This window comes from Cydia amplana, chromosome 9 (assembly GCF_948474715.1).
Source record: "Cydia amplana chromosome 9, ilCydAmpl1.1, whole genome shotgun sequence".
In the NCBI taxonomy this organism is placed as follows: domain Eukaryota; kingdom Metazoa; phylum Arthropoda; class Insecta; order Lepidoptera; family Tortricidae; genus Cydia; species Cydia amplana.
Window position 1 is genome coordinate 3,736,745 of NC_086077.1, and position 11,430 is coordinate 3,748,174.

General features: G+C 36.1%; 1 protein-coding gene across 1 annotated transcript in view; it reads right to left on the reverse strand.

Annotated features, from left to right (window-relative positions):
• LOC134650926 (uncharacterized) overlaps positions 1–6,954 on the reverse strand; it is a 435,267-nt gene extending 428,313 nt beyond the window's left edge. Inside the window, exon 1 of the mRNA XM_063505878.1 lies at positions 6,794–6,954. Coding sequence (XP_063361948.1) covers positions 6,794–6,863 — 70 coding nt within the window. The 5' untranslated portion in view covers positions 6,864–6,954. The remainder of the gene's footprint in view (positions 1–6,793) is intronic.
• Positions 6,955–11,430: the final 4,476 nt, after the last annotated feature.

An 11,430-nucleotide genomic window follows, 5' to 3' on the forward strand; every position in this document is an offset into this window, starting at 1 on the left:
ACATTTTTTTCATTTACCTTCGTCACCGCCACATTGTCCGCAAATTGTACCAGTAAATAAACAATGCTACGTCTGGCCACGAGCCAACCCTCTCACGTCGTCAAGAAACGGCAAACTTCGTTTAATTCCGCAGACAATTGACAAAATTTAAATGAAAATTAATTAAAAGACGTTGACGAACTCAACAATGGATGTTGTTTCGAGTTGCTGGGACTTTGGCAGGATTAAAATACCACGCCTTTGTAAATTACGTCTAAGATAATCCTTTTACAATAATCCCACTCAAACCCCACCATTAGTAAAGGGAGACACTTGAGCCGCGTCAAATTATCTCAAATTCGGTTAATTCCTTAAAAGAGGTTCGCTTTATGTCGTGCGGATTGTTAGGTACGTACTTAAGCTAAAGGAATCTTGGAGTTGTTACTGCAAATAGAGAAATCTTTTCATGTGGCTTTGATGTTTACTAGGTATTGCTTAATCGTAATACATATAAGGTTGTGACAGCTCACACGCATAATTGGGTACTTTCCTATACTTAATAGTAGTTTATGTGACTGTACATAATGAAGGGCATTAAACACGAGTGTGGGTTTAAGAAACGAACGAAGTGAGTTTCTTAAAAGGATCACACGAGTGTTTTAATGCCTAATTATGTACAGTTACATACACTACTTTATCTACCCACATATCATAAGCCGTCATGATGCATTCAGGAGCCGCATATTATGACCGGCATCGCGGTGTTGTTCAGGGCCACTAACAACAATTATTAGTAAAATAAAACAGAAAACAAATGCGAAAATGAAGAAATTGATTTAGAACAATAATGATTATTTACTTACAGTTTGGATGGTGCAATTATTATAATTCACTTGCCCAGCTCGGACAGAAGTATGTTTCTTTGTATTGTTTCCTTGACTTAGCTGGTAATAAGTCATTTATAACGTTAGTTGCTTTGTCACGGATATCAGTTTATGTGACTGTACATAATGAAGGGCATTAAACACGAGTGTGGGTTTAAGAAACGAACGAAGTGAGTTTCTTAAAAGGATCACACGAGTGTTTTAATGCCTAATTATGTACAGTTACATACACTACTTTATCTACCCACATATCATAAGCCGTCATGATGCATTCAGGAGCCGCATATTATGACCGGCATCGCGGTGTTGTTCAGGGCCACTAACAACAATTATTAGTAAAATAAAACAGAAAACAAATGCGAAAATGAAGAAATTGATTTAGAACAATAATGATTATTTACTTACAGTTTGGATGGTGCAATTATTATAATTCACTTGCCCAGCTCGGACAGAAGTATGTTTCTTTGTATTGTTTCCTTGACTTAGCTGGTAATAAGTCATTTATAACGTTAGTTGCTTTGTCACGGATATCAGCCAGACTATTATGGATAGCTTTATCCATCTTTATCCACGTGATAAAATAACTGTCACTGTTTAACACCGTGGGAAAGAAAGTGACGGACACCGTTTTATCACGCTGTCACGTAGACAAGAACGACCATCATATCCGTACAGGAGGCGTCGCCGAAATATCTATATCATCTTGATCACTCATTTTATGGTTTAAATTCAACAAATTGAACAATTTTATGCAACAAAACAAATTTTAACCTGTAATGGCAGTATTGAAAAGTTTTCTGGCAGCTGTCATAGTTTTTTTTTTAATTCAGAGACAAACTAGAGTCTGCCCCAACTATCATATCGTTCGATATCTTACTTACGTGCGACATTTGTCAAATTTGTTTGAAAATTAACAATTCATTTCGAACTAAACGTCATCTCGACTGATATTAGAATAGAGGTCAAATCAAATTTCTTTGTTTTTCAAAGATGTTCGAAATTTGAATGCATAATATTATCGAAATCGATGTTATTATTTAGCAATAATAACATTGTTACAGATAAGAAATTTGTTCTAACAAAACAGTATATTTTTATGGTGGTCATAATGTGTGGTTCTTGGACGCATCATGGAGGGTTTATGATATTTGGGTAGATAAAATAAATTATTTTACACCGTGCACGAAATAAAGCACCAGATAATTATTAGAAAAACATAGATAGCAGTTATTTTTAAACACAATTTCTATTTAATAAATCGGATGGAAGTAGAAAAAGTAGTCGAGTTGACCGTGACGTCACTACACACGTTTTCATATAAATTCCATATTAGCAAATCGTTTTGACAGTTCTAAAAAAGAAGCTGATTTGACTAGTAGGAAAGTATCTAATTGCATTACAGTTAATACTCGTACAGCTAGCACTTCTTGGTAAGTGATTATGAGGTGGACATCCCGCCTGGACGCATAGGTATTAACTGTGCTTAGCGCGCAGTGAATATTAGAGTTACCTATTAGGTATATAGCAATTACAGCTATCCAGATATTCCAGATACTAAATAGAAAGAGAATTACCTACAGGCCAATTCGAACGTGAACCTGACATCAAACCGATATTTTAATAATATTGAAATCATATCAGTTAGCTGGCATTTAAATATTCTACTATCTAACAAAAAGAAGCATTTGCGCTTGAAACAAACTGCCTGATGGCTTTTCATTTACAAGTATTTTATGCTTCTCGTATTATTATTATTTTGAAGCCAAAGATTTAATGGATCTAAGGATTTATGTTAGCTCTATTTTAATATATCTCTAAAAGAAACTTATTTCATCGTTGTTTGAACATTATATAACATCATGGTGCTACTGAACCTGTGCTTGTAATCTAGAAAAGCTGAAAATGGAGACTAGCAGAAATAATTAAACATACCTACTTTAATTAAAAAACTTGTTACTGACGTAACAAACATGTTAAACTTAGCTTGGTTTTGAAAGTTGCAACCTACTGAATTTCTCGTTTACATTTAAATTTGCGAATACGAATTATTTTCGGGGAATTCTAAATTCGTAACCTATTTTAGTAACTGAATAAAACTGACAAAATATCAGTTATTAGGTAAGAAAAGGTTTTATGTTATTTGGATAATCTATGGAGTAGAAAAACCTTAACTACGGAGACATCATTTTGTTTATTATTGTTTATTAGTGTATTTGTACATATACAGAGAACTAAGTGTATAAATAAAGTAAAACATTCTCTGAGTAATCTTTGGGCCCGATTCGGATTTTGAAATAGATATCTATAAGATATCTTTTAGACATCACCAAGATACGATAACGATATTTTTAGGATCTAACCTGTCAAATTTGACATTTCCGCGATTCTGGAGATCCTGAACGATTTCCACAAGATATGACTTAGAGATCCAATTCACATCTAATAGATATCTAACTTTATCTAACGTAAAAGTGACATTGGTTGCCCGAATTGAGCTGCAAAAGAGAACTAGTTGAAATCTAAACTATAACGTATCTAGAATGGATCTAGTACGTGTCGTCTCTTGTGAATATATATGAAGTTCGAATACGGCAGTATATCTTTTTTATTCGTGTGTTTTGTCAAAAGTTATCTAATTGGCAAGATAAGCTTCTTGGCAACATGTCAATGGCTTTGTTCCACACAAAGTAGAATTATCTCCTCAGAATGTAAGTTCTTGTAACTCCGCCATTTTCACGCGTTTCGTTACGCTCTCTATTTATTGGACAAGCGAGACGGTCGTAAAAATGTTTACGAGCAATATCTAAACGCGAGCTCACCCGCCGTTTATCATTTGTCATTGGCTAAACGATGTTTTAATTTAAATAAAACCGTTAGCGCTGACATTAAAATGGCCGCGAATTTACACTTAATATTGCGTTATTGTTGAAATGGTATTTAACTGAGCAGTGTGTTTAGCCCCGTAATATATAGGTACGAATGGGATCGAAAATGAATTATTAAGTAGTTACGCAAAACCGAGTGCAAGGGCGCGACTATGTAGGTACGGAAATATTGAATTTTAATTAAGTAATTAAACTGGTATTGAGTCAATGTATAAATTATACACATATACAGATATTTATCACAATGGAAAAATGAATGTTTATAAAAATGCCCAACCGAATTTCCCTCCGAGCCTCAAAATTTGGCTCCGAGCCTCAAAATGTATATTTAGAATAGCAATTTGGCTCTGATATATGAAATAATTATTTTAAAGCTTTAAATATCCCTTTATTTACATATTTTACAAATTCCAAATATTATTTTAAACAACATTATTTCCATCGTAAATCAACGCAGAAAACTTTAATCATAAATAACAGTAACAATAGGCAGTGGCATCCGTTATTCGGGTCAGATCATAGATAGCAATCAAATTTAAATTTATGAACCTACAAAATATAATATACACCGTGTTTTTTTTTATTTCCGTTAATTTCAAGGGTGCATTCCTGAGCTTAAATCAAGTAACTTTCTCAAAGACACCGATATTCTAATTAACTCCATTTCGGAGATAATCAATAATTTATTTTTTTCCTTAAGGCCTCTACAAGCGTGTACACTTGCCTTAGGGCCGGTTTACATATTGATTAGTGTTTAGAATGAGTTCATACATTTGCTACTAAACTTAACTACAATCTCGGTCGATCGATGTTCGAAATGACATTGATATGTCACAGATTTCAATTGTTTGGTTGAGTTAAATGTAATGCCCGTGTTACAACAACGCTACATGCTACATTTAATTACTTTTTAAACTTATTTTTTTTTTGTAAGAAAGCAAAAAAAAAATATTTTTGAAAATTAACTATGCCATTTAGTTATCTTAAACGTACTTAACCATACCCCGAAGTTAACGGAATTCAATAAAAACACGGTGTATACTTGGTCAACCAGATCTTGACAGTAGAAAAAGGCGGCAAATTTGAAAAATGTAGGCGCGAAGGGATATCGTGCCTACATTTAAGTTGCCGCTCAAGATCGCGACAAATGGATGTTTCTTCTGCGAGCCCTATGTCCCTAATGAGGGATAACTGGAATGCATCATCACCATCAACACCTATAATACTACCGTAATTGAGCGTAATGCAGCAACAAATAAAATCATCGGAACAATACAATACAAATAGGTACTCTTTATTGCACACCTCAATAAAAGAAAACAATATAAAAAGAAACACAAGCAGAGGTAAACAACAGGCGGTCTTATCGCTAAAAAGTGATCTCTTCCAGACAACCTTTGGGAAAATTATTGTTTATTCTGAACATCATTGTGTCGATCATTGAATTGTTTAGTTATTAAAATTATGTACATTGCTATAAAAAATTAAATAAATACTGAAGATAACGTATACTCGTATAACAACATTCGTTGCGGAGCTAATACCTACTGATATTATTTATAAATACGAAAGTAATTCTGTCTGTCTGTCTGTTACCAGCAGATTACTCTTCACGCTCAAACCGCGGCTCAGATTTAGATGAAATAAGGCATGGAGAAAGTATCCATTGGTCTTTGCGTCTATTGCAGACGATTTATGGTGCAAATCGGAGAGACAATGACCTCTCCAAACTTAACACCGCCTGGGACGGAATTAAGGAAACGCAGGGATGCCCAGCACCTGCATTACCCTCTCGGCTTCACTGTCTTAACCCACAGGAAAGGCGAGCCAATACGTGTGGAGGCAGGTCGGCTGCAGGAATCTGCCGCTTATTTCAGGTTGGACCCTACTCGCGCCTTACGGTAACTCCATACCGGGATTTAATTTTGGAGTATCCTTCTCCTAGATGGATTGCAAGCCAATGCTAAGAGGTCCATCTCCCCTGTGACGAAACAGCTTTTTACTTCGTTTGTGGACTTAGTCGCCTCGTACGACACCCTTATCCCATGTGAGGGTTGGCGCTATTCTAAAGCCGGCCACCACACGGCATGGAGATAGTATAAGGTTCAGGAAACTACATCTTAGGATAGTTTTATCGATCATCATCATTCCACACAGACATACAGCCAGAAACTAGTAGACTTAAGGTAAAAGTTTACCCTTCGTACATCGCGTAAAAACGCAGGTTCAAATTGAGAATACAGAAAACTTAAAAGATTGAAACTCAGCAGAAGTCTTAATATCTAGAAACGAGCCAATCAGTGCAGTTTCTAAAAGCTAGTTAAAATAATGCCCTGCACTTAATCAGGTACCTATTATCTATAGAAGCGAAAACTTTTCGGGCTATTGGCTCAGCTTTATGACAGCGCCATATTTATTAGGCCTTTAATTTATCCTCCTAAGGCCCAATGTCCTACCTATAGTACCTATTCAGTTCGATGTAATTTAAATCGTGTTCAATTGGAACAGAGTCGCTTTTGCTTTGTTTCGTTCAATTTCCAAACAACGCAAAATCAACTCTATTTCCTACAGTCTAGATTCAAATTTCAGTGGCAAATTTTGAATGATTCGTTTGGATGGCTGGCCTTAGGAGGTCATTCGAATCTTGAACGTTTTAAACGAGCGGAACGAGAGCCTGTGCATTATTTATTAATAAAAAAAAGCTGTAAAATACCATTGGGAAATTCGTATTTAGAATCAGAGTCGGGAGAGGTTTTATAAGAGTTGTAATGAGATATGAGAATGTGATAGCCTTTGTTCCTTTCAATTAAAAGTTTTGGATTAAACTCTCTCTTAGCCGTCTAGCGATATAGACAGAAGTTCTTAGCATTAGTCTAAGGAAAATGGGCGTAGTTTTCTTTATTATCTCTTAAAATTAAGATAGTTAATTTGATTTTAGTAATTAGGAATATTAGGATATGTAATCAGGGGCTGGAGAGAAGATCTTACAGAACATAAATAAAGTTTTAATTAAAACAGAAACATTTTATGGGACACTTTACTCACCACATAACGTTATTAGCAGCAAAAGCATCATTTTAACATTTTTATACAGCGTTTTGTTTGATAATGGCATAAGTTCATTCACATGTGCACTTCAAATAATTACAATTCAAGTAATTACTTAGTCACATAATACGTAATTCACTAGTCTTATCAACTTCATCTCTTCTTTCACCATAAAATACCCATTTTTTTTTTAATAGTGTTCGATTGAATCTCTTTCTAAATTTGAAAACTTTCGTCCGATAGAAGTAGCTGTTTACAATTTACAAATGACGGAGCGCGATCGTGGGCCATGTCAGCGCGAGGTGCCACGAGCGTGCTGGCCGAGTGCGCGCCGCGAGCGGAGTGTGCTCCGTGCTCGCTACCCTACCGACATGCGCACTCTCCACTACCCCTAAAGGGTCCTTAAGTGGATTAAGTTTTTAAACTTTGACAATTGATGAAATGACGTAAAGTTTGCCAAGTGAAAAGTTGGAAATTAAACAATGTTTTGATTACTGTTGTAGAACCTGTAACATGCCGGAACGAATCTGGAGCCAAATTATAGATTTCTTCACCTACATTTTCTCAACGTCAAACCCTTGTCATATCGTTTTTTTTATATAATTTATACGTTTCTGGTGAATGTTATTTTTGTCTTCCAAAACGTCAGCGAATTCTATTAATATGTCATGAAGAAATAGATTTTATTTGTTTTATTTATTCAATGGTCAGTCTAGGGTTCGACAACCTCTACCACCTCTACTATTTAGGTGAGTACCTAGGTAGTTAAAATCAGTTCGTTTATTATGTGGAGAAATCGTAAAGACTAATTACAACAACTATCTCAGTTCAAAAACGTAGTTCAGAATCATCCCTGAATATTCATGGAAAACTTACTAATGAAATTAAGGTTTGAAGACAAATCCAAACCTAACTAACTGCGGCCATGGAAACCATTGCAACGTATAGGTATGATTAACCAAGGCCCGAATCACAGATATTAATCTGTATGTGTGTGTGTAATATTAATTTAAGTTTTAAGTACGAGTTCATACACTTGCTACTAAACTCAAATAGCAAATGTATGAATTGGCATTTGGGCGTTTTTTTTTTGTTGTCCCTACACTTTTTTTAAATTTGGGATTTTTTATATTATTTATACTCAGAATCACGAGCTCTTTCTATCCTAATAGGAGAAAAAAAGTATCCCAAAATGTCCATACATTTTTCGATCTTTCCATTCCGCGACCGCCATACAAAGTCTATGAAAAATAGTGGCGTAATGGAAATAAAAACCTTAGGACACTTTTTTTCTCCTATTAGGATAGAAAGAGGTCGTGATTCTGAGTAGAAATAACATAAAAAATCCCAAATTTGAAAAAAAAGTGTAGGGGACAACAAAAAAAAACGCCCATTTAACACTAATCAATGTGTAAATTGGGCCTAAGGGAAGCTAATTATTTGTCTGAAACGATGTCCATTAGTCACTAATCATCAATATCAATATCAATACATCCCCTGCCGCGTCTGTCGTGTCTGTATGTTCGCGATAAACTCAAAAAGTACTGTACGGATTTTCATGCGGTTTTCACTTATTAATAGAGTGATTCTTGAGGAAGGTTTTGGTGTATAATTTGTAAAGGTTTTGTGTAAATTCGTTGAACTACCCGTGCGAAGATCGCAGGGTCGCTAGTACAATATATAAAATGATCTTGTACATTACATAATAAAATTCCATGTATCTATAAAAAAAAACAGTATAAAATCGAGCACACAACGTCTACTCCCATTTTCTCCTGCCTCGGATTTAAATGGCTGCGACACACGACTCTGCGCAGCCTTACATAAAGTCATATGTCACGCATACAAAATATACGCCAAAGATATCTACACATTTTACTCCTTCCTACAATGAGATAAGGTGCATATTTGTGAACATATCTTTGACGCTGACCGCCCCTTCATCATATAGAACATTCTCAAAGAAAAACTGGTCTCGTGGACTTTTTACAGAGTGCAGCGACAAAGATTATTGCTGACGCGGCCTGTAACAGGTGCTTAGGTTATTTAGGTCAAAAGCACAGGAGTACAAAAAACAAAACTCTTAACTGTACATCGGTGGACCTTATTACTAAAGGCATAAGGTCCATCTATGGACAGTTCACAGTGTGGGCGATGGTACTCGGAAACCGAGAAGTGTGTGTTAGCTTTTCTTTCACTTGCAATGTTGTTACGTATTCTGTTTAAATGCAAATTCGAACGATTGAACTGAAATTTGGCATACTTACTATGCTAAAGCAATGGAATTTTTAACGTGACTGCATTGCGTCCCTTTTCAAATGTGTCTATTTGAAATTCTGTCCCGTTGCAATTGAAGAAGCGTTAAAACTTTTAAAATCTGGTTTGGTGTGTTCTTAGGACAGACAGTGCATCGTCAGCATATGCCTAAGTACGAGAATGGTATCAATATGAGATAAAGCTTACATCAGTTTGTAATTATAGGTGGGTACGTGTAAATTATAGTGAGTAATTTTTTTTTTAATTCCCTTCGGACGCACACACGGTAAATGACACTCATGACTGTCCGACGTATACAAAACTCTAAAATCGTAAATTAAAATTTGTAATCAATTTGTAAGTTCAAGCGGTCTCATACGTTGTAGTTGTATTCACTATTATTCTACGACCATATTGCTACGTAGCCCGTAGCAATAACAATAGAGGTCTAGAGCTCATTTTTTTTATTATGCCAATCGATACTTCTAGTGACCAATCACAAGCTTTTTTTTATAGCGGGAAATTGTGTATTTGATACTATTCAAAGCTGCGGGCAGTGGACATATATTTGTGTACAAGGAATACAGTCTGTGAGGAAAGAGAAGAGTCGTGGAATGTATTGGGCCCCATACATTCCACGACTCTTTTCTTTCCTCACAGACCTCTCTTTTCAGGTCCTTTACAATACAATGACAATAATAGTCATTGGTTGTCTATACTTACTTTTTTAATTAACTCTATTTCCGCTAACCAAAGGACTGGAAGAGATCGTTCTTTAGCGATAAGATCGCCTGTTGTCTGTGTCTATCTGTAATCAATTGTTTTTCCTTAAGTTGTATATTTTACCGAGGTGTGCCAATCTTCTTCTTCTTACCTTCTGCTTCGTGCCAATAAAGAGTATTATATTTCGGCAAGTGAAATTGACTAAGCAGGAAGTAATAGGTGTTCCATAAAATTCCTTGGCAATACAAAGCTCTTTACGTCCTCAATGGATAGTGAGCGAGCACAAAGCGTCCTCTAAAATATCGGAATCCTCTTGTAAAGTCCGAAGAGGCTGCGTCGATTCCTAAGGCATCGTTGAAATAAAGACATGTGGACATTTTAACAATGCAATGAAAGTTAACTACCCAGGTACATACTCGTACCTATACATACATAAATATACAGGGTGCTTCCTGTAACAGCAGCAATAAATTAAACTAAAGGCTGTAGTCTTATTGAAGTGAAACCTTCTTTGTGCACTTTTTGAGGTGGGGAAAAAATGTTAAACTCGAGACAGATCACGGACCGTAGGACGATCACGTGACCGTAAGACGGACACGTGACCTGATCGAAAAACTGTTACATGTAATGTCATTGAGCTTTTCTTTATTGATTTAAATGCCACCTAGTGAGTTTCGCTCTAACTGGTATTAATATAACTCGATTACTAACAGTGATGTGCTTAGGGGTTTCAAGTAATTAATGCTAACGCTAGATGGCGTTAACATCAATTATACATAGTGCATTTTGCACTAGTCATTGAGTTTTTACTTCTCCGGCACTCCCTGAGTGTTTAAATCTCAAAGAATTCGTGCATATAAAAAGGTATACTCGTAAATTTGCTTTTCTTAACTTTGCAATGTCTACAAGAAAGACGCTAACGAATTAAGCATGCTATAAAATGTGTTGACCCACTACGTACATACAGCCGTACACAGATTACCCCACCTATTCGTTAGATAAAGAGAACGGCCCATTTCACGTTTATTGGTAAAGGACAAACGCTTTCACGAAAGATAAGGGTGATTATTGTTGTATCCTGGAAAAGCTACGGGCGCCCACGTCCACAGTTAGCCTCGGGTCGGATAAGGCAACGCAATTCCGGGAGTATTTGCGAAACTAGGTTCGCGGTGGAAATAGTGTGAAAAATACTAAAATTTTATAGGAAGCTTAGTGGTTAGCAGCTCACACTCGGCAATGTGGCCTGAATGAGAGAGGCTCGAATATTTTTCGGAATATACAGAACATTCAAGCTGTTGTTTTTCCCAGGGTGTGGTTGTAGGTAGGCCTACTGAGTATGGCGCATAGCGAGTTCGTATCTAAGGGTTTTTTTTTTGTAAAAAACGGCGTACTTTTTCCTTAAGTAACTTAATTTGCAATAATAGGCTTTGACGCATCATGTTGCAAGTAAGTAAGTACATAATGAAACGCGCCGGCAATACATATTCACACAAAATTTCCGGCCTAAAGCCCCGCGTCACGTACGCGGCACGCCGGCTTGTGCGTGCTACTAGACAGTAAAGTGTATTCTTCATCTCTTTCTGTATGTACACTTATTCTTTGACTACGCATGTGATATAACGCCAGCCCAAGTTTCCAAATACCTACAGTATAAT